Raw genomic sequence first — 22,873 nt, 5'->3', positions numbered from 1 at the left:
TTATTTAAAATGAACTTACTAGAAACACCAAACAGCTGGAATGATTGCAGTACAAAATAATCCATCTACTCTGTGAATTTTTCCTCTTCTGTTTTACGGCCACCCAAAACTACGCAATTGCCTCAAGACTTCCTCAGAAATGCTGAGGAACCTCCCCTTTGTAGCAAACTGCTCCATCATTCTTTTTACTGTGGGAGGCACTTCTCGTCCTTTTTGTCAACAGATGTGAAATGCATTGATGGTCACCTCTTATACATGCTTTGTCATGTGATAAAGCATTTTAGAAGTACAAAAACATGGAATAAAACCTCATATATCCAGTCCTTAGTGTCAGAACAGGAGGGTTAGAGTTTATGGCTCTTAACAGCACATTCAGAATCCGCAAACAAGCGGTTAGTTGTCCAAAACTTTCTGTGAGCATAATTATGAATTAGAAAATCCAAGAGTATTTTCGTACCATATTCCTGACTGCAAAGCATTCATTTGGTATGATTTATACTTCAAGAATAATCTCATTTTTAAACCATTTTTCCAAGTTTCTGTTTAAAAATCTTACCTTCTCTGTGTATGTTGAATGTTGCTGAGTCCAGTCATACAAATGAAAGTCAGTGGACATTCTCCAGTTAAATATTCAGGAAAAGTGATAGAGAAAACCTCATTATGGTCTCATCTACAGGGTAGTAGGCTTTTAAGGCCCTTGCCACTTGACAAAGGATCTGTTCTCACCACTTCATCAAGTTCAGATTCCATGCTGCAGGCAGTCCTAAAACTGAGCTTCTTTTGAGCATTTAAAATAGGCTGGTTTGCCAATACCTTTCATTTTGTCCCAAATGCATTAAGCTCCTTCTGAATATTATCTTAATGATCTGAAATAGCAAAACTGCTAATGGATCAGAGCATGCAAGGTGCTCTTGAGGAAGTTAGTAAAATGTTCTTAAATGTTTTATCAGGTCTCTCTTTTCTCTCACTGGAGCTATTCCTGAAGACAGGCACTTAGGTTTGTTTTGAATCTTTCATCTTTTCAATTTATGCATAACAAACAAATAACTAGGTGAAGGATAGTTTGCCTGAAGTTACTTAATCTTTCATAGCATCATTAATCAGCACATATAATAACACATCTTTTCAGCTTAGGCAGCAAAGAGGCAAGCATCTCTCAAAAACAGCTTCATCTGTAGGCAGGTGTCAGGAGATGCTTTCAAGGTCATTTCCCTGCTTGTTTAAGGAAACAACAACTGAGATGTAATGTGAGGGAAAAATGAGAAGCCATTTCAGAATGAGAAAAGTTGCAAAGAGGAGAATATTTTTTATTTCTCCCTGCCTATTTTGAAGCCTATATATATAGTAATAATGCTTAGTTAAATATAAAGGTTTATAAAGAAATGTCCATGAGGAATTATATTTTAAGTATAACTAAACTATTAACCTGTGATATTGCAGGGGTAAATACTATTGCTAGTATATCATAAAGGTGAATCTAAGACTGTAATTACTAGCACAGCATAGCCATCCTGAGAGTTCTCATAGAAATGTTCTTTTGCAGTAGGATCCTTAAAGTGTTCCTCTTTCAATTGTCATGGATGCTTTGTCTCATCAGCTAGTGAGTGCCATCCCAAAGAGAATTTCTGCTCCTGCTGCATGTTCATTAAAAGAGGTATATTAAAAGCTAACATGAACACTCTGACTTGAATATGTTACACCAAGTCCCTTCTTCACCTGAAAAGCAGTGTTCCTCTGGCCTTCATCTAGATTTTCACGAAAAAAATCTATAGGTTGTGATAGTGCAAGAGGTCCCTCTGTACAAACTAGTCAGAGTCATAGTAATCATAGTAATCAAAGTGGCCAACCTGCATGTTTAAGAAAGCATGAAAATACAGTTCCCTCTCATTTTTAGGCTCCTAAATAAATAAAATTTTCTGAATTCACAACTATATTTTTCTGCGTGACTGTCACAGCAAGTGCTGTTATTGATGGTGTAATAAGTTGTTATTTCTATGCAGCTCATGTTGTTTGTAGATATGTATAATTAAGCAGCTGTATAAAAATATCTAATGGTGTACGAAGTGCTCTGGAATAAAAACCTGTATTAATTAGACAAAAATCGATGCAACTAAATTGGATGAAGACATTTCTACCTTCCATTTCTATTTTAATATCTTCTATTTGTGGTCTGTTTATGTTGTATGGGGTTTTTTTGGTTTTTTTTAGAGGACAACAATGGATGGTCTCTGCAATTTGATAAACATTACACAAAGGACAAATACAATAAACTGAAATCTCTGTATGCATTTCAGATGAAGACACTTGAGTGCTGTAAGTAATTACAGATATTATTTGAGTAATTATTAGTGATGATTCCTAGAAAGATATATAGAGAAAATATATGCTTAGTAGGAAATTTAGTGCTGTCTCATTAAGAGCAAATCAGAACTAATATCTCAAATTAACAAATGCTAATATGAAGCTAGTTTCATTTCCATTAAGGATGATTCATTTTCTGCAAGAGAAGTGTCAAACATATTTTAATTAGCATATGCCAATTAGGAGAGCAATATAAATGTTTATCTAAATATGCTCATACTGCTGGAGAGACCATGGAACTGGCATATATTTCAGAGTGAAATGAAGGCAATATTGCTCCCAGTTCACTTCTCTGTACATCAAATGAAATTTGCAAACCCCCTCCACTTATGCAGGTCTTTGTACAGACTTTTTGATTCTGCTGTCTACTATGATGAGCAAAGACTCCTTGACCCATTTTTCAACCCATTTTCACCCACAGAATTGTACTCCTTCTAGTAATAAGAGTCATGAATAATCTAAAGAACTGTTGCAAAAATTCCATGCCAGATTCCTGTTTATCATGCTTAAGGTTCAAGAGCTTTTACACGCTCTTTCGCAGAGGTAATATAATTTTTTGTGTCCCTTTATATTTATTATTAGAGTCCTCCCAGGTCTAAATCAATTCTGTAAAAACATGTGCCTTAATAATATGCGAAGAGCCTGCTATGTCTGTCTTTGTGCTCGTAGTTCTTTTGTACAATATTTGTTTTCTCCGTGTCCCATCACAACACACATCCCCATCTTTTGCCCCAGCCATGTTCTTGTTCTCCTGCAGTGGCTGGTGATGTGCCAGCAGAGTGTACCTGCCAAGGGCTGGAGGTCTTCTGTGATGCTGCCAAATTACGTGCTGTCCCATCAGTCTCTTCAAACATAACCATAATGTAAGTAGAGAAGTAACCTGGTGTCTTGCTCTGTTCAGGTTTGACTGTCAATCCTACAGCTTTTTCACAACTACAGCCTTATAATTATGATCAGCTGATGCTTGTCACTGTGTCTCCATGTTGGCAAGTACTTTAATATTTTAACTACAGATTTTCCTTACATAAGAGGGGAGAAAAGAAACTAAGAAACTCTGTGAACTGATCATTTCATATTTGTAACAGTGACTTGAGCTACAGTTTCAGGATATCTAAGAAAATCTACAAAAGAAATTATTCCTTTTAAGACACAATGCTTAGAACCTGTTTCTAATTCTTTGATCCTGCCAATATTCCTCGTCTGTGTTTCTGTCTATAAAGTCAATAACCTTGAACTCAGTGGAACTCCTTGCTGGAGCAAATCTTTTTAGTTCTCATTTGATGTCTCTGAATATGCTATTATTTAAAAGGATTTAATGTGGGCTGAGTCATCATGCAAATGTGTATGTGTAAGACAAAATTCTTTTTAAGAGATCAGAATATGGTTGATGTGCACTTTATTTGCATATTGCTGTTTGAGAGTCATTTTTAGGTGTGGTGAGCAGGGAGCAGCCATCTCATGTCCTTACCTGAGGATCTCCCCCATAGATCCAGGCCATGGATCTTTCCTTTTGATACCAATCTGTATTCACATGTGGCTGAAATTCTCCTTGCTGGGTCCACATTCAAATAGTGGAACACTTCATAACAAAAACTGATGTGGAATGTCAAATGTCTATTTAAATTGGCTTCTGGGTTAGGGTTGAAAAAGAATTCAAAAATACGGACTGAGTTCTAGCTGGACAAAAGGCAGTGGGTTGGTTCAGCTGGCTTTCAGGCTAAATTCTCTTCTAATCAAACCACGTCCTGAAGGAATTTTGTTCTTGATAGGACACTTGAGTGCCCCAGTGGAGATGGGACATAAGGACACATGAATTGTGAAAAACACTCTATATGCAATTGAGGTTTGAAATTAATCTGTTGTTTAGAGTCAGATAATTTAATTCTTAGATTTAACTATTATTTTGTCAGTTTTTCCTGGCCACATGGATTCTTTTTTATTATAACATATTTTTCTTACTGTTTAAATAGATACAATCATAGAGAAAAACAGGAGTAACGTGTTCAGATAGTTTCATGTTGCTTTGTTATTTAGCAGTGTGAGAGCTGCCCTTATTAGATAACAGAAGCACTGTAGGAACCTGGGACAGTAGTTTTACTGTATGCATTCATTCCTACAGGTCTCTTCAGAGGAATCTGCTGAGGAAACTTTCTGCTGATGTTTTCAAGAAATACCAAGATCTTAAAAATCTGTAAGGGAGTGCTATAACATAAAATACCTATCTAGTGCCTTAAATATTCATCCTTTCCTTCCCCTATATGTATCTACACAGAGCTTAATATTTAAGTAACAAAAGTATGATTTGTCTCATCCTTTGGTACCTCATGTATACCCTGTTTGGCTCAAGTACCTTGATTTGACATCTGTCTTTTTGCAAAACTATTATTTCTGCATATTTAATGGTTTATGTTTATAGATTGGTTTACACCAGAAAAATACTGAAATTTAATTTTGTCTGAAGGATGTTACATTTATAATAAACAGTAATATGTCAAAATCAATTAAAGTAAGTTAATAGATTTATTCTGAGAAAAAAAGTTTGGAAACTCCAACTTCCCATTATCATGGGAAGCTCATTCCCACGACACATGGTTTTACTCCTAATTATGTCTGGTATTGATTTGATAATGTCCAACACGTCAAATTACTATGGCAATACAATACTGTGTTATGTTTTTCAGTGTGTAACATACATGCTATTCGAAAATCATAGCCTTTAAGAAGTTTTCTTTATATAAAAGTTGTGAAATAAAAATTAAATGCAAAGTCTAGAGTAGGGCTTCTATGTAACCTATTCAAAGTTCTTTCCTGGGAACTGTGCTACACTGCAGCACCACCTTGTGTTCTGAAAGTTGTCCCATTATGACCCTAAAATTCCTGAAAGGTAAGTCTTCACTAAAAGAAATTAATCCATACCTATCTGTAGAAAATATTTGTTTCTAATATCAACTTCATACCCTTCTGATTGATAATTTTACATTTTCCAAATTTTTGACAGAAACCCATTTTGTAGGAGCCAATGTATGATTTCTTACTGCTTTGTAGCAAGAATGCATCTAGATGCTTCATTAGCTGGAATTTGATTTAAAGGACTTATGTTTAGGTATTATTCAGAGAATAAAGTTACAATGCCTTAAAATTATTTGAAAAAGACTTGGCATTTAAAATTGATACTTTTCAACTCATTAATTCATCAAAGAATATAAAGAAATCCAGAATTTTGAAAAATAGCATCCTTAGTTTACAGAAGATTAATAAGATTTGCTATATCTTTTTAAATATATTATTGTACAAATGCAATATTTTGAGAATATTCTCTGGTACCACCAAAAAAAGTCAGAAATTATTTCAACTTAACATTTACTGTAAAATTTTGGTTGCAGCAGAGGTCTAGGTAAACACGGAGATCAGGTCACACAGGTGAGCACTGCAAGGTTAGGACCTAAGCAAGGAGGTTGTAAAACCACTCCACTGTTCATCTTTGGCAAAGCAAGCATCCATGGGAACGATTTTTGTAATTGTGCTCTTTGTGTGAATTTCTTTAAAAACTACTTTACAATCTTCGCAGCTACAGCTGTGAAATGGTTATTGCCAAATTCAAGGTGTTACAAATATGATAGCTTCTTTTAAAGTATCAAACACATATTCAGTTTAGCTGATAGATTTTGATTGGTTTCTTATGTTTGCTTTAACTTTGCTTGTTTAGAGAATAAATTGTTTTGGGTTTATATCTTCTTAGGTATCTTCAGAATAATAAAATCAGAGCCATATCTGAACGTGCTTTCAAAGGTTTATACAACTTGACAAAACTGTGAGTATTGCTTTTAGAATATTGAAGTAAAAAGCAGCAGGCAGAGCTCTGACAGTCTCTCTCTCTCTACTTGATTCCAAATTAGGAACTTGCAAAGTGGTTCAAAACTTTAATTCAATGACTGAATTGAGAAAGCAAAGACAGATTAGGACGTCTCTATGCAAGTTTATCTGGCAGGACAGTACTTTGAAAAGACAAGCTGGCTCCATCCTTCAGTCCTGTTCCCCAAATTCTCAGAAGGGAAGAAGGAGGCAGTATATTCTGGTAGCTGTCCTGCAGAAAGCCAAAGAGAATGAAGAAGGAGAAAAGTGAAAGCAAGAGCTTGTGATGGATGAACATTCTTTAACACAGCATTTTGGTTTATAAATATAATACCAAGTAACCAGTATAGGTGATGAAAGGAACACTTTTTTCTTTACTTTGCAGCAACTTTTTGAAAGGTGTTTCTAACTTCTAAGGGAAATGCTCAGTGAAAGATACAACATATAAATTGCACTGTTTGCTTCAGAACTTTTACTGCAATATTTTCAGAAGGACAGCTACAAAGCTGTAGCTTTTATTCTTTCCATCACACAAGTGTGGCTAATTATCTGTTATTGCAGCTGCTGTTATTATCTTCCCAGATAATTTATAGTACCCTTCCCCATTCATTTTCAGCCTTTCTTTTTCCATTATTTTGGTATCTACATTTATGACTAATATCCTTAACAAAGACTGAATGGGATCCTGGAAACTTTCACGGAACAAATCACTCCACAGAAGGAAACTGGAAAGAGTTGAAAATATGACACAGTGAAAATATTTATCTGGCTGTGCTTTCTTATGGATAAGACAAAGTGGTGTACATAATTGCTCTTAAAAGTCTCACTAGAGAGTTCTGCCCTGCTCGCAAACAATGGCATGAAAATTACCATAGTAAAAAAAAGAAAAAAAAGAAGAAATTATGGACAAAATAGGAGTATCCTGGTAAATAATTAAGAGAAAATAATCTTAAAACTCATTTTCTTGTGTCTGCTGTTAAATAATCATTCCATTCATTCGTCTTTGGTTGGTCTTGTTTTAGATACCTGAGCAACAACAAGATAACGAATTTGGAGCCTTTTGTCTTTGCAGATCTCCACAGACTTGAATGGCTGTATGTTGTTTTCTTATTAGTATATTTATTTACTTAATAATTAATTTAAATATATATATAAATATTTTGATTTTTTTTCATTTTTTGTGCATAGCATTACTTTACACTAGCTAATAACTAAGGAACTCTTGTTACACTGTGCAAGGTAAAAATGCAGTTGGCTTTGGTGAGAGCAGAAAATAGTTCTAGAGCCTTAATAGCTTGAATGAGTGATGACTCATAACAAGAGTAGACAATATTTCTTAGTAATTGCTTGTTACAAATTAATATATTAAATAACCCAGGTTCTATAAAACAGTAGATACATTTTTGGGCAGATCTTTTCCTGTAAACAGTGCTTAAAATGTCCAGGCAAAATTACTGTCATAACAATACTGGCTTATTACTGTTTTTCAGAGAGATTTTGACTAATTTATTAAAAATAAGCAAATAACATGTCTTACACTCTTCTGCATATTTGGGACTGCTGGATTGTCACATAATACTATTAGGTTGTGCTACTTTGTTTTTACATAGGATCTATTCAAAGTGTCTTGATCAAAGGATTTAAGAGCCTCAATGGAAAACACTTTTTCTAAGTTGAAAGAAATTATTTTCTCTAAGTTACTGTTTCTTAAATTAAATTTTTCTGAAAGGAAATTAATCCAATTAATATCTTAACCTGTCAAGGAATAGTATGTTAATTTTTTTAAAATTAACTGGACTTTTGAAGAAATTCACTACAAAGCTTGTTACCTTTTATTCTCTCTTCAGTTTAAGACTGAAGTCAATTGTCCATCTGATACATATTTTGCTGTAATTTATAGGATAATTGAAAACAACAGAATAAATCGGATCTATCCATTAACATTCTATGGACTCAAATCCCTTATTCTTTTGTAAGTATAAAACCAGATTTAAAAAGGTGTTATTTAAAAGAACAGAATAGGAAGGGAGGGCATATGCATATAAAAACCTGTTTCCAACAACTGTGCTTGTCACCCCAGAGTGCTGGCAGGACACCTGCAGCTTTCCCTTACCCCAGCAAAATGTGCTGTAGTAGGAGGATTTTGGCAGCAGTGGATAGGCAGTGTCGGGAAAAGTATAGGGAAAGGGGAGGGGAAATTATAAAAGGTGTCCCTGAGAGGGCAGGGTCGAGGCAGCTGCAGCACTGGGTTCCAGGTGTCCTCCAGAGCCATGGAGAGGTCCCACAGTCCCTGGCCCTGGTGGCAGCCTGACCCCTCTCCCCAAGACCCTGTCTATGATCTGCCACTGCCCTCTGCAGCCTGAAAAATGAGAGGCCCTCTTCACCTGCAGCCCAGAGGGAAACCTCCCTCTACATCCCACTTTGTCCATCATCCATAGAAGTGATGCTCTGACTGAATAGTAGATTTGTATTGGATTGCTACATTTCATTTTAATAGCAGTGAAATCGAGTGAACATCTTTCCTTTGCCTGGTCATTAGCTAGCTAAGGATAAAATACTGCTGCACAGAATGCCACAGAGAAAATATGTGAAAGCAAATAATACTGCTTTCAAAATTATTCAAGGTTGGAATGATGTTTTTTTCAGAAGTACAAAAGAGATTATTTTTTTCAGTAATATAACTGTGCAAATATAACTATATTATTCCTCTTGGTTTGTTTGTTTGGTTTTTTTTTAGAGAGATGATGAATAATTCTCTTGCTCGTTTGCCTGATAAACCACTGTGCCAATATATGCCAAGGTTAAACTGGCTGTAAGTCTACCTTACTTCGCTGAAAAAATACTATTTTGTTGTCTTTGTATGGCACTTTCATGCTACTTTTTCTTATGGGGTGCTAGATCTTGCAGAGTGCATGTTGGGTGACTGGAGGGCTGATGGCCTGAAGTCATCAGTTAAGTGTGCAGAAGTATTATATGACTGCCTCCCATTCTCCTCTGTGTATTTAAGTTCTGGTAGTATTTTTCTTCAATTATCTTAGAATAGGTGCCTGACTTTATTTTCAACGATTGATGGGGTTCTTTTATATTTCAGAGACCTTGAAGGCAACCACATCCATCACGTGAAGAATGCCACTTTCATCTCCTGCAGCACTCTAACTGTACTGTAAGTAATTGGATATGCTAGCTAGTCAGACTGAGATGTGCTCATGCTGAACAGTCAAGTGATTCATTCCAGCTAATACAGAAGTTTCCTGAGTATTATGGTTATTTATCTCTTGAGGATATTAAATTAAAATGTTTGGTTTGAAGTGAGTACCCCACAGAATCCACTGTTTCTATTTTACAGCAAAGTTCAGCATTGAAATATGTAACTAGACTTCACTGAAGAGACTTTTGCTGATACTAAGATTTAGAAGTTTTCAGTATAACCTTTTTATTGGAGTCAAAGATCTCAAAATGAGAATGAGCAAACATACAAAATACATAGGTTGTTGCTTATTTTGATTGGTTGGTGGGTTGGCTGACTCATCAATTTTAGAATTTTCTCCAAAGTTTCTTCAGTGATGATGAAAATCTCTTCTACTTTTTGGTTAATCAGTAGGCTCCACTCACTAGGTGAGTGTCACTTTCAATTTTTAACTCTTCTGCAGTATCCATGTCCTTGGCTTTCTCATAATTTTTAAAATCCAGGTAGTTCATTTAAGAAATAAGCTCACTGGGGGTGAAATAACGGTGAATGAACAGTTGCATAACCATGTACCTGTGTCTGAGATATGATTAGATCACAAGCCTTCCAGCCCACTTAATCCTCCTCCTGCCCTCTGTCAATTTACACTAGCCTTCCATGGGTGTATGTATGTGTGTATGTATGTATATGCAGGAGTATAAGCATGTATGGGATATATAGGCAAAAAAGTTATTTACCAAAGGATAAAATGGTAAACTTCTATATGCAATTAGATTGTTAACTGAATTGGGCAAATATTGGAAGATGCAGAGAACAGAGAACTTTGAAAGTTTATAAAACCTTATCTCCAAAATCAAACAGATCGAAGGAAGCAACGTAAGTTTGTTTTATTCTTTCAGGGTGATGAGACGAAATAAAATCAGCTCCCTAAATGAAAACAGCTTTTCTTCTCTCCAGATGTTAGATGAATTGTGAGTAGATTTCTTTTCTTACTTGTACAAATCACACAGTTCTGTGATTTATATTAGAAATATCATTCATCATAAATTCTATTTCATATAACATTCTCTGGGTATGGCATCCTTCCTTGGGTTACTTTTTTAGAATATATACTGAACAGGAAAGAAATAATCAATAAAATACATCATCTGTATCAATCAATCAATCAGTCATTGAGGCTTTTCTCACATTATGTTCCCTGAATAGAATAATATTAATTATTCTCGTATCACTATGTAATGGTTTCATGTTTGCCAATCTCTGTTTCCCGAAATCAGTGCAGTGAACTGAGTGCCTTTTCTGCTGTGAGATAGGGTTAAGAGAAAAGCAAAGCAGGCTCAGACTTACAGGGTATAAATATAGATTTTTAACACAAACTAAAAGAAGAATGATAATCAAAATTAATCCTCCAAAAACTCTTCTTCCTCCCCACAACTGTTCACTTTCTCATTAAAAACATAAAGAGACAAAACCTGTGACTTTCAGTCAGTTTACTACCCATAAAATAGTCTTTCATCAGTTCTAAGGTCCTTACAGAGAAGTATTTCTCTTTAACTAAAAACGAAGCTGTGTTAACCCATGGCACACTACAGTCCAGGTGCATGTGTGCCTTTAGTGTCTTTTAGACCAGTTTGACAGCTTTGGTTGGACTTGAGACCTTTATTGCCCTGTTGTTAGGATTTCTGCACAGTGAGTAAAATGAAAGGTAGAGATAAAAAACCAAAGTAAAGATGTGCTGTTTAGCCCATGTGCCATCATGAAGCAATATGTTTAATGAATTTGTAAGCTTCTACAAGCCAAAATAATAGTATTTTACTTTCTTTTTGATGGAAATAAAATAAAAATAAATTATGTATCTACAGGTATGTCCAAACTAATGAGACAAAGCAAGATCTGATAGATCTATCTTCCCACCTTGTTTTAACATCATCCTTTTACAGTCCAGATTTCTGATAACTTATAGAATAAATAATATCCTATTCAGCAAATAAAATTGTGTATACTGAAACTGCAAAACTATTCAGTAAAATTACTGTGTGTAGTAAAAATTTACTGTAACCTGTGTGTTTCTGCAGAGATTTGGCTAACAACAAGATTGAATCACTTCCTCCATATATATTTAAGGAACTAAAGGAGCTTTCGCAACTGTAAGGATTCTTGTTTATTATTATACATAAGTGTATATTCCTCATTTGATATGATGCTTTCAGTCCTATGTGTCAGAAAAGAGAAAAGCACATTTGTTTGGATGCATCATTTAAGTTCCTCCTAAAAAACACACCTAAAGCAATACTATATAGCATTTTGTCCAGAATAATTTTGTAAAACATTTGCATTTTCATTTCCCAAAAGACAGCGTGTTCAAATTCTACCTTTTACTAGATCTTGTTAGTATATACAAGATAAGCTATGCCAGCTACATCATGAGAAATTAATAATTGCATGGGAATGCTTAATGTGATACCAGGATTAAACTGTAAAAGTAGATTGACTTCGTTTTTAGAACAAGCTGTAAGGAATGTAGCTAAAGTAACTTCTGTTTTATTTACAGGAATCTTTCTTACAACCCCATCAAGAAAATACAAATAAACCAGTTTGATTTTCTAATTAAACTCAAATCCCTGTAAGTATCAAGTTTTTATATTTTGACTGTATTTTTTTTTTTTGTGTGTGTGTGTGTGTGTGTGTGTGTGTGTGTGTGTGTGTGTGTGTGTGATTATGCATACCTCCCTCAGTAGGACATGATCCAGAATATGTTTTGTAAGAAATTTCCCCTGAAGCATCTAGGGGGAGTTTTTACATGTGCACTAACACAGCAACTCTACCTTGAATTCTGCCAGCAGAGCTCCTCCTAAAACTCTGAGATATCCTGCAGTAGATTGAAATACATCTTTGCTGGTCACTTCACACCTGAAGTAACCCCCTTGGTGTATAGCACAGCATTGGTTCTTGTCAGACATCATTTTCGAAATCAAAAACAAACATGGTTTGTTTTGGAAATGACCCTTTAATGTCTTCTAGTTCAACTCCCTTGCACTGAGCAAGGACATCTTCAACTCAATCAGGTTGCTCTGAGCTGTGTCCAGCCTCACCAGGAATGTTCCCAGGAATGGGTTATCCACCATTTCTCTATCCTCCTATTCCATTGTTTCACCACCTATTCATAAAAGAAATTCTTTGCAATATCTAGTCTAAATCTACCATTTTTTAGTTTAAAAACATTACCCCTTGTCCTTATTGCAACAGGCCATATGGTTGTGGAGATTAAAAAACAGACCTTTTCTTGGACAGAAGTGCAGTAGGAGTTTATGATTTGGCTTGATATGATTATGTGTGAGCTGTAGCCAGCAGTATACATACCTTTGTTGATCGGACCAGCTCCCTCACAATGACTGGAATCCCCCCGCCAAATTCAACCAAATTTGGTAAATGGCTTAAGAACTGAAAATACTAAATCTGTCTAAGTGTCATGAAAATAAGCAACTGGGTACAGAAAATAATAACCAATGACCTCCTTAACAGTCAAGCTACAGCATGACTTAATCCTTTTATCTGTTATTTAACACCAAAGAACTCAATGATCATGGTCTTCCACATTTTTTTAGTTAAAAATTTTAAATCTTGGGATAGATCAATAGGCAACTGCATTTTGGCAGTTTGTAGAACACCAGATTCCTCTTCATCTGTTTGAAATAGTAAAAATAGTTGGGGAAAGCACTCCCTAGGGTTCCTTGCAGCACTTAAATAAAAGCAGCTCGCTTCCATGTTGGGGCTTTCTCATGTCTGCCAGCGAAACTGCCCACCAACCAGCATCAACTAACCAGTAAGTCTGTACTTTTCTCCATTCTGAATGTGTTCAGAACTTACACAAGTATTACATTCAAACTTTTGAACAATAAATCCAAGTAAGTCTCCCCACAAAGAGATCCAAAGACCCCTGACCAGTTGCACATCTAACCAGAGAATGAGATGGACTGGAAGAATACAGTTCTGAAGTTCTAAAAGAACATCTTACAGAATTAAATTTTATTGATGTAGCACTTCAAGGAAAAAATATTTTTGCTTTCATATATATATATATATATAATAAACTTTAAAATAAGGAATCCCACATGCGTGTCACAAAAAATTTCATGTCATTTCTTACATGCTATGTTCTGTGTCCCAGATTCCTGCTGTTTTTGATGATATGAAAACTGATTTCTTGGGTTGGTTTGTTTGTCCAGTAAAGAACTCCCTGGGAAAAAAGAGAGATGTGCAAAAATATTACTACTAGAACAAGTTATTATTTTCCCAGAGATGATGAAAGAACATCACCAGAATAGTACTTTGAAAGTGTGACATATTGAACAGATATTCATGAATTCTCATGACTGAGAGCAGCACCAAGGGTTTTCCTCAGGAGTCTGGAAGAACCGCGAACTTATCAAAAGTATTTGCAATTCCTTTTTGTCCCACTTCAAATTTTACACAGACTTTTTGGTCAAGTTTCAGAAGGTTGACAGATTAGATGCAATTAAAAATCTTCTCTGGTTTCCTATAATCATAAAATCACAACTAAATGCTCATAAAAATTGTTATCTTACTTGTGAGTTTCTGTGGCCTTTTATTGAGAATATATTTTTACAGCAGCTTGGAGGGCATTGAAATTGCAAACATCCAGAGGAGAATGTTCAGACCCCTGAGAAATCTTTCCCACATGTAAGTAGATTATTTTAGAAAGTTTGCTTTCTTTGGCCTGAATTTTACAATTATGGAATACTGGTTAATTAAAGACAAAGGTATAAGAAAAGCAGCACATGAGCAGTTGTTGAATTTTGCTGATTTTTTATTTATATTTCTTCTTCCCGAATATGTTTTCTGAGTTGTTGCTAGTTAGTTTTGATATTCTGACAACCAATCTAGAATGATCTCTCATCTGTTTCTCACAACCAGATATTTCAAGAAATTCCAGTACTGTGGATATGCTCCTCATGTGCGCAGCTGCAAACCCAACACGGATGGGATCTCCTCCCTCGAGAACCTTTTAGCCAGCATCATACAGAGAGTGTTCGTCTGGGTTGTGTCTGCCATTACCTGCTTTGGAAACATTTTTGTTATCTGCATGAGGCCTTACATCAGATCGGAGAACAAGCTGCATGCCATCTCCATAATGTCTCTCTGCTGTGAGTACACTGTATCTAGAGTACCTTTTTAGTCTGCTCGTGGGGTGTATGGTATTTGTTATTATATTATAGTGCCATATTTCCAGCATTGGATTAACTCTACTTTCGTGATGTTGCAAACAAAACCACAAAATGCTGTGGCTTATATACCAGGAGGTCTCATTAAATGCCGCCTTTGGTAGCTGGGACATTCCAAAGGTTTCATATGTGATTTTCGTGCCGTGGAAATTCTGTCAAATTCCCATTTTCTTCAGCAAGAAGAAATAAAATTCCAATATTTCAACTACCCACAAATCAATATTTTACTATGCATTTCGCATAAGTAGTGATTTCTGCATGTAATTATTGTGTTCACATATTCTAGTCTTTGCACAAACAAAAGATTGTTTATGCAAATATAGAAAATAAATGTATTCTAGCTCTCCAATATTAGGAATTGGGGCAGTCTTTTTTATTTTAGTCCTGAAAGCAAGACAAGTTTATGGATGGAGTACTTGGCAGTACAATCCTGAGTCTCTCAATACAGAAGAGTATATAAGGATTGCACAAATGCAATTAGATGCTTTTTGAAAGGTAGTTGTCAACATTACATAAAATTTTTGCAACATTTCTAAATACAGTATGTCAGTGATTTTGAAACTTGGTTTTTACCCTAGAAACAATCTGAATACTGAATACTATGCAAAATTTTTTGCAAAATGCCCAAGAAGCTTTCAGTTCTATGTTGACAGGTCATCTCCCCTTACTAGTCTTAGAAGACTATGCACATGAGTTTTGAACCAGCATAAGGTGGAAAAAAATAAACTTCAAATCCAGCAGAGATGGCCTACTTGAAGAAAATTATCTTAAGCCAAATGTTAATATAGAAATAAAGAAATAAGATCTAATAAAAAAGGGTTGCAATAATATTTCTATAAATAGAGTTGTATATTTTTCTATTTGCAAATCAATTTTACCAGAGGTTTAAAAAATGGAAACAAGTATGAAACATAGCCTGGGAGTCCAAATGAAAAGGAAAACAAGAAAATGAAAATGTAATATAAAATTATACTTCCTTAATTGTAGTTCATTATACTTCCTTAATTGTAGTTCATAATAACATTCCAGATGCAATATTGATTTTATATCTATGTATTAACTAAATTGTAAATAGATACTTACATGTATTTGTGTGTATGTGTCTGTTTTCCAATATACATGTACAGAGAGAATGGGAAATTCAGATGTGTAAATAATGATGTTAAGCACTGTGCCCACAGGTGCTGACTGTCTGATGGGAATATATTTATTTGTGATTGGAGCTTTTGATCTTAAATATCGTGGAGAATACAACAAGCACGCTCAGTTGTGGATGGACAGTATTCACTGTCAATTGGTTGGATCGCTGGCTATTCTGTCTACTGAGGTGTCAGTCTTACTGTTGACTTATCTGACTTTGGAAAAATACATCTGCATAGTTTATCCTTTTAGGTGTTTGAAACCCAGAAAATGCAGGACAATTTCCATTTTGGTTCTTATCTGGATAATTGGGTTTGCTGTTGCTTTTATCCCATTGAGCAATAAGGAATTTTTCAGGAACTACTATGGCACCAATGGCGTCTGTTTTCCTCTTCACTCAGAACAATCAGAAAGTTCAGGAAGTCAGATTTACTCTGTTGTGATTTTCTTAGGTAAGTTGCATTTATTCTTTATGTATTACTAGAGCTGCAAAGGAGCCACGTTTTCAAACAAATAAGATAGCTGCGATGTTTACACCTCCTTGGATTTAGATGCTCCAGGAAACATTAAAGACTGTTTCCAATATAATAAATACTTTACTGTATTAGTAAATATCTAAGTTAATATTTACATATTACTAAATATCTAAATTAATTATCTTAAAATGCATGAAGGGCTGAGAAACTAGAAATTATTGACCATTTCGTTCATTAATTAATAGACTATGATAGGGAAGTAAAGCAATAGTAAGGCCAGAGAAAAAGTATTTAGTTTTAATCAGATGGTAGCCATTTGCCAGTTATCAGTGAATAAAATGAATACCTGAGTAGAGGCAAAAATTCAGTCTTCAGATGAGGACAGACTCAGATTTTCTGGCCATTTAATTCCATGGGACTAGCGGTTTAGATTAAATATTCTTCTTTATTACCCAGACTGCAAACGGGTGATGTAGAATTGCCATTATGATTTTAAGGTACAATTAATTTTAACTTTTAAACAGGTGTAAACTTGGCTGCTTTTATCATCATTGTGTTTTCCTATGGGAGCATGTTCTACAGTGTTCACCAGACAGCTATTATGGCTACTGAAATTCGGAATCACATTAAAAAAGAGATGATCCTTGCTAAACGTTTTTTCTTCATTGTATTTACTGATGCACTATGTTGGATACCTATTTTTATTTTGAAACTCCTTTCTTTACTTCGAGTAGAAATACCAGGTATGTCCTTTCTTTTATGTGGCTATTTCAACAGTGCCTACATGAAATGTTTCTTCTACTTCACAAGAAAAATAATTTAATGAAATTAATTATATTGCTGCAATTAACTTCATGTTCTATGTCTATATAGATGTACACACAATATAATGAACTATATACTTCTGCTATTTAATTGAACTCTATTACTATAATCATGAAAGATTAACCACCTTTGAGTTACATAAAAAACTCCAAAATTCAAATCATTCAAGTCTGTCTGCATATAATATCTATAAAGTGTACAAAATATATTTGAAAAACAAGGCTGAGTTGCATTGGCTTTTCCCATTTAGGACTTTTGCTGGTTCTGTTGCCTAAATGTCTCAAAACAATGTAGTATTTTTTATCTTGATTTAATAATGTAACTTATTCTAAAATAACTTCATTTTACAAGCTGGTATTTATAGTTCAACTCACTAAGTTACATAAAGCTCTGCTTATCTTCTTCATGCTGTGAATATATTCCCATGTAAAAACAGTGTAACCCAAAAGACTAAAATGGCACTTTAATTTTTTTCCTTCTCTTTGCAATACCAGTAGATGCCAGAAAAAAAGCCTCTTCATGAGTGGCTTATAAACCCTGTTAGAAAGGACATGTGAGCATGAACAGAACAATTAGCAAGAACAGATTCAGACTCAGTGTACAGATGTATGTCGCAATATTACATTGGCAAGAAAATGTTTTAGCTCAGACAATTTTTCCTTTTGTGCTGACCAGGAGGGTTGGAAGTTGAGATTTTCAAAGTTTGGACTTGCATCTCAAATGTCTGGAAGTTACACTGATTATGTCAAATGTTCAATTACTTTAAATCTTTTAAAATTCTTCTTCAAAAAGCTATCAAACCACATACAATATTTGAAAGAAAATATTGTGAAAAGTAGAAGCAGCTGTATTATAAGTCAAGAAACCTTGAAGAAATTTTGCGGACTCACAGGCTGATCTTGTGTTCAGCAAATTTATGTTCTGTGGTAGATGAAGCAGATTAAGCAGTAATTACTCATTACTCAAGACATGGCAGCTAATTGTCTGAATTGACACAAATTGTAAACCTCATTTGGTAGCATTTGCTTTTTGTCAGTGATACATTGTAACTGTTTTAAACTAAGACAGTGTTAAAATAACAAGCAGCCCCTTGTTTCCGAGACTGTAGCCAATGTTGATGGGTGTCAGCAGGAATATCTTGATATTGCAATAAAGTTGTAAAGTTGGAGAGGGGCATGGGAGTGGCGTCCCGGAAGGAGAGAATCAACTAAGTTTTTTGTCCCTCTTGGAACAGTTCAGTAACAGTTTTATAAGTAAAACAACCCAACGGAGGGCATCCCACTGACAGCTTTCAGCACTTTAATCCTGTCCCTTCTCTGCCTGCCCCTCAGGTAATTTATCTCCCGAACAGTAAAGGATAAGAAAGGGTGCTGTAAAGAATGCACCGACTGACATAGGCAGACAGCGAGCACAGAAACTCTTACCAGCAGGAAAGGAAGGAAATTAGGAATATGTATACAATGCTCTTTTTCAGGGGACGGAATGGAGAAGTCCTGGCACAGAAGAGAAAAAACAGGCTCTGAGGGGATACGGGGAATGGGGGATAGTTTTACAGGAAGACAGAACATCAGAGGCATCATTAGGGCTGCATGTCATCAGTCCTATGAAGAGGATGGGAGCAGAGATCACAGGAAGACATAAGGAGCAAAGTAGAGACAGAAAGTTTTGGGGCAAGAAAAAGGGGCTCAGCCAAAGCAAGAAGTCTGTCAGGGCAAACAGAATGCTATGACATAGAAAAGAGGGATAAATGGAACTACTGAGAAAATAATAAATGTCAGCTTTTGCAGGGAGTACTGGAAACAGAGGGAGATAAGAGGCAGTCCAAGTGTAAAAGAAAAAAAAGAAAAGCACCTGTTGTGCCAGGAGCTCAGCCTGACAGCACATGACCTCCCCCACTCACCAGGAAGCTGTGCTGCATTGGCATCAAGTGCCTATGCAAACTAAGGAGTGCAAACACTGGGATGCATATTACAGCTGCCTTTCTTTTTCCCTCCCTAAGGTACCATAACTTCTTGGGTGGTGATTTTTATACTGCCAATAAATAGTGCTCTGAATCCTCTTCTCTACACTTTGACTACACGACCTTTCAAAGAAATGATTCATCAGGTTTGGTACAACTACAGACAAAGAAGATCCAAACGAGGTAAAGGCAGCCAGAAGCCCTACGGTCCGTCATTCATTTGGGTAGAGATGTGGCCAATGCATGAAATCACGCCAAAGGTTGCGAAGCCTGTACTTTGTACAGACTCTTCTGATGCTTCAGTGACTACACAGTCAACGAGACTAAATTCATACACCTAATTACATTCTGAATCCTCACGGTGACATCGGCACTGTTAGCTTCACATCTGTGGGCTTGCTGCTTTACAGCCATGAGGAAAATGAGGAAGGTGTGACATCAGGGCTCACATGAACCACTGCAGGAAGAAGAGGGAGCCATGTGTCTGTTTGCAGGTAGAACTGGCATTTTACCATCTCACAGCAGTACCTGACATTTTGACAATTCATCCTAGATCAGAATGAAATATCAGTTGTTTGTGGCTGATAACAAGCCAAGAGTGTGGGGATAAAAAAAAGAATTGTCATTTGAAGCATCTCACCCTGAAAGCAGAATGTTTCAAAATTGTCTATTTATAGGGAAGTGTGTGTGTGTGTGTGTGTATTTTCTTTATTCATTTTCTTTTTTTTAAGTTCCCATTTAAGCAGCTGATTTTTTTTAAAGACTTTATTGGTTTCCTCATTAAGAAATGTATTTTCTCCTCCTAAAAAGTTTCTGACTGGCTCTATTTAGGCTTCATCATCTCTTAAAAAGCTTTAAGGGGCAATAGTCGTAAGAAAAACATCTAAATTTCATAATTAGGTCAGTTAACTATATTTGCCTAAGCAAAATAAGTGAAAATTAGATTCCTTTTATAAATTTCCAGAGTATTTCACTCATGTAGAGGCAATAGTGAAATTGTAATGATAGTTCTAATACAGTCACCGGGTTGGACAAGGTCTTGATCAGCCTGGTTTACTGGAAGGTGTCCCTGCCCACGGCAGGGAGAGGCTGGGACTAGATGATCTTTAAGATTCTAATTCAGGCAGAGCCAGAACTGTGGTGAAGAAAAAAATAAAAAGGAGAGGTTTGAGTTTAGTTTTGTTGTTTTTTTTTTCCAAGTGAGTGTCCCTCACTTTTAACTGTGGCAGTTTCCCCCTTCTTACTGTGGAAAGACTGGACTGAGTAATCCCAGCATCTTGCTGCTGCTCTTTTCCTCACTTTTCTTAACAGGCCACCGAAAGTAGCTCACCACAGCTTGCAGACTCCAACGAATTGCAGTCTTAAGATGTCTCTCTATGTACAAATAGAAAATTATCAGTCGTAACGGCTGTCGTGATATCTACGTTTTAATCACCTTGTACATGACTGGATACATTATAAAGTAATTTAAATACCACAGGCATTCAGCACTTTTTGAAGCATTATTTTACTTCCTAGAATCACAAGAGTAAAATAAAAAATATCCTGTCTGAAACAATCCCCTAGAGGCAGTTCCTTCACACATTGTTACTGAAAAGAATCTTTTCTATTATGAATTATTACAACTTCCCTTCTTCTTTCAGTACCGTATTCAGTCTGATGGCCTAGAAGCCCAAAAAGGTAAAAAAAAGCTTTTTTTTTTTTTGCGTTGATTTGAAAGTACTTTAAGTTAAAAGATAATTCCAATGTTTGCACTTAACTTCTTAACAGTATAAGAAGTAGAATTTTGAAAAAGTGTGACTCACACTTCAACTGTTTACAGAACTTTGGATTATCTTGAAACTGAAGATTGTTAAGCATCTTGTTTCCCCTGCTGTATGTTCTACTGAAATAAAATATTATCTGCTGAACAAAATGACTTCTTTTCTAAGCTGTTTAGCAATATTTTGGGTTGTGGGGTTTAAAAACACCTAAGCAAAATCCTGCCACGTGGATTGCCTTTAACTAGGACAATTAGAATTTAATTCAGTAGAACTCCTTACTCTGAGGGGCCAAGCCCTCTCAAGGACTAACTGCCTTTGCTGAGATATGCAAGGATCCCTGACCTTGCCATTACTTGTTTTTCACGACATGTGGTTATGGTTATATTCACTGTCATCTTTGTTTCTATCAGTAACACAGCAATAGTCAATACTTCAGAATTTTTGCATCATCTTTATTGTTTTGATAAGTAAACTACAGTGGGTCTTTCTCAAAATCTTCTAAGTAAAAATAAGGCCTGCTATAAGTCATGGCAGAGTCATGTTCTCCTGTAGCCTGCCATTGCATCTCACCATTACTTTTTTACACAGTGCCTGGTGAAGGTACAGGAGTGTCAGGACAGCAATTTATTACAGATCAGCCATCTTTCAGAACAAAGACTGTTTCTATTGACAGTAAGCTCTAGTCTATCAAACTAGTCACTGCTTAAGGCAAAGATAAAAAACAGGATCAAAGACTGGAAAAGCTCTGATGTGCTTCCCCAGCGTTGGGACATGTCACAGATTCTTTTCTAACCAATGGAAGCTTTTACTTATAGTTCAAAATAATCCATCCTATCACTAAACAATGCTGTTAAACTTCTACCCTGCAGAGATATATGGTCCATCATAAGGCACTTTATTACAACAAAAGGTAGGGTAAAATTGTTCGCAGTAATAAAAGATCTTGCAAAAAATAGTCTGCGGATTTATAGACATACATTACAATACTGCTAAAAGATTTGGCATAAACAATTTTTCGACAGCTCATAAATAAGCCACAACTTGCCACATTATCCCATACTCAACATGAAGAAAAAGTGTGCATAACAAAAAATTGAAGTTAGTTGATGTTTCCCTGGGGTTGGCTGGGTTTCTGATGGTGACAGCTGTTAGAAAAGGAGGGCTGACAATTCTTTATCATAGGACACCACTGCCCTAGCAGTAATGACTTCCGAATGTAGCATAATACTAACTTTGTACCTACCACGTTAGCACAAAAGAGAGAGAGAAAAGAAAAAGAAAACAAAAAAAAAGTCTGAGATCGCTTGAGCTTCAACGAAAAATCTAAAAGTCAAAACTGATTCCCTAAGCAAAGTTTTTTTTATTCGGTAGGCTAACATTAAACATCCATACACGAGAGCCCTCAAGTATTTGTGAAAGAATTCCGGGGGAAAACAAAACTCCACGTGTGCTTCCTGAAGCGAAGGGGACGGTGGAAGAGCAGCGGGGCCGGGCGGGCGGCTGGCGGCCAGGGCCAGCCTCAGCCGCTGGGCTTCAGGGACTCGTAGCCCTCCCTCAGCAGGTCCCGCCACGTCCTGAGGAAGCGGGCGTTCTCCGAGCACCTGGTGGCCAGCTCCTCCACCTGGGCCGACACGGCCGACGTCGCCTCCAGTATCTTCGCCAGCGAGCAGGCGGCCTGGAGGGACGGCAGAGAGGCTGGGGGTCACCGGCGCCAGCACCGTCCCCAGGGTGCCCCGGAGCCCGCCCGGGGCAGCGCGCCGCACTCACGTCGCCGATCTGCATCTCCACCTCCTCCAGCAGCTCCCGCGTGTCTCCGCCGGGCAGCTCCGGAGACCCCGACCCCTCGCTCCTGCAGCGGACCCTCCGGGGCTCGGCGCCGGGCGATCCCTCGGGCACAACGGCGGGCGGCAGCGGTCCCGCCTCGGCCATGTCCCGCTCGGCTCTCCCGCGCCGGGCGCGCCTCCCGCCCGAGCGCCGCCCACGGCACGCCCGGGGCCGCTCCCGCCGAGCGCCGCCCGGGCCGCGGATGGGCTGGCCGCGGCCGCCGAGGGCGCTCTGGGAGCTGT

The 22,873-nt window shown here is 36.8% G+C and overlaps 2 protein-coding genes across 2 annotated transcripts in view; one reads left to right on the top strand and one right to left on the bottom strand.

The window, feature by feature from the left end:
• RXFP1 (relaxin family peptide receptor 1) overlaps positions 1-19,756 on the top strand; it is a 29,765-nt gene extending 10,009 nt beyond the window's left edge. The window contains exons 3-18 of the mRNA XM_066318448.1: positions 2,209-2,313; positions 3,119-3,224; positions 4,481-4,552; positions 6,101-6,172; positions 7,236-7,307; positions 8,114-8,185; positions 8,951-9,025; positions 9,305-9,376; positions 10,300-10,371; positions 11,476-11,547; positions 11,952-12,023; positions 14,030-14,101; positions 14,336-14,565; positions 15,825-16,235; positions 16,784-17,002; positions 19,084-19,756. Of these exons, the coding sequence (XP_066174545.1) occupies positions 2,209-2,313; positions 3,119-3,224; positions 4,481-4,552; positions 6,101-6,172; positions 7,236-7,307; positions 8,114-8,185; positions 8,951-9,025; positions 9,305-9,376; positions 10,300-10,371; positions 11,476-11,547; positions 11,952-12,023; positions 14,030-14,101; positions 14,336-14,565; positions 15,825-16,235; positions 16,784-17,002; positions 19,084-19,385 (2,096 nt within the window). The 3' untranslated portion in view covers positions 19,386-19,756. The remainder of the gene's footprint in view (positions 1-2,208; positions 2,314-3,118; positions 3,225-4,480; positions 4,553-6,100; positions 6,173-7,235; positions 7,308-8,113; positions 8,186-8,950; positions 9,026-9,304; positions 9,377-10,299; positions 10,372-11,475; positions 11,548-11,951; positions 12,024-14,029; positions 14,102-14,335; positions 14,566-15,824; positions 16,236-16,783; positions 17,003-19,083) is intronic.
• Positions 19,757-20,759: 1,003 nt separating this feature from the next.
• On the bottom strand, positions 20,760-22,846 carry C4H4orf46 (chromosome 4 C4orf46 homolog). The gene is made up of 2 exons (XM_066317653.1): positions 22,575-22,846; positions 20,760-22,482 (listed from the first exon to the last, which is right to left on the bottom strand). The coding sequence occupies exons 1-2, from the start codon at positions 22,734-22,736 to the stop codon at positions 22,327-22,329; spliced, it is 318 nt and encodes a 105-aa protein (XP_066173750.1). The 5' UTR covers positions 22,737-22,846; the 3' UTR covers positions 20,760-22,326.
• Positions 22,847-22,873: the final 27 nt, after the last annotated feature.

The sequence above is a fragment of the Sylvia atricapilla genome, chromosome 4 (assembly GCF_009819655.1).
Source record: "Sylvia atricapilla isolate bSylAtr1 chromosome 4, bSylAtr1.pri, whole genome shotgun sequence".
Classification (NCBI taxonomy): Eukaryota; Metazoa; Chordata; class Aves; order Passeriformes; family Sylviidae; genus Sylvia; species Sylvia atricapilla.
Note: the sequence above shows the minus strand (reverse complement) of the source record. Positions and strands in the feature narration are given on the sequence as shown.

Coding starts and splice junctions, on each gene's coding strand:
- C4H4orf46 (XM_066317653.1), bottom strand. CDS start 22,736: ATGGCCGAGGCGGGACCGCTGCCGCCCGCCGTTGTGCCCGAGGGATCG. Junction 22,483..22,574: donor TGGAGATGCAGATCGGCGAC/GTGAGTGCGGCG, acceptor CCGTCCCTCCAG/GCCGCCTGCTCGCTGGCGAA.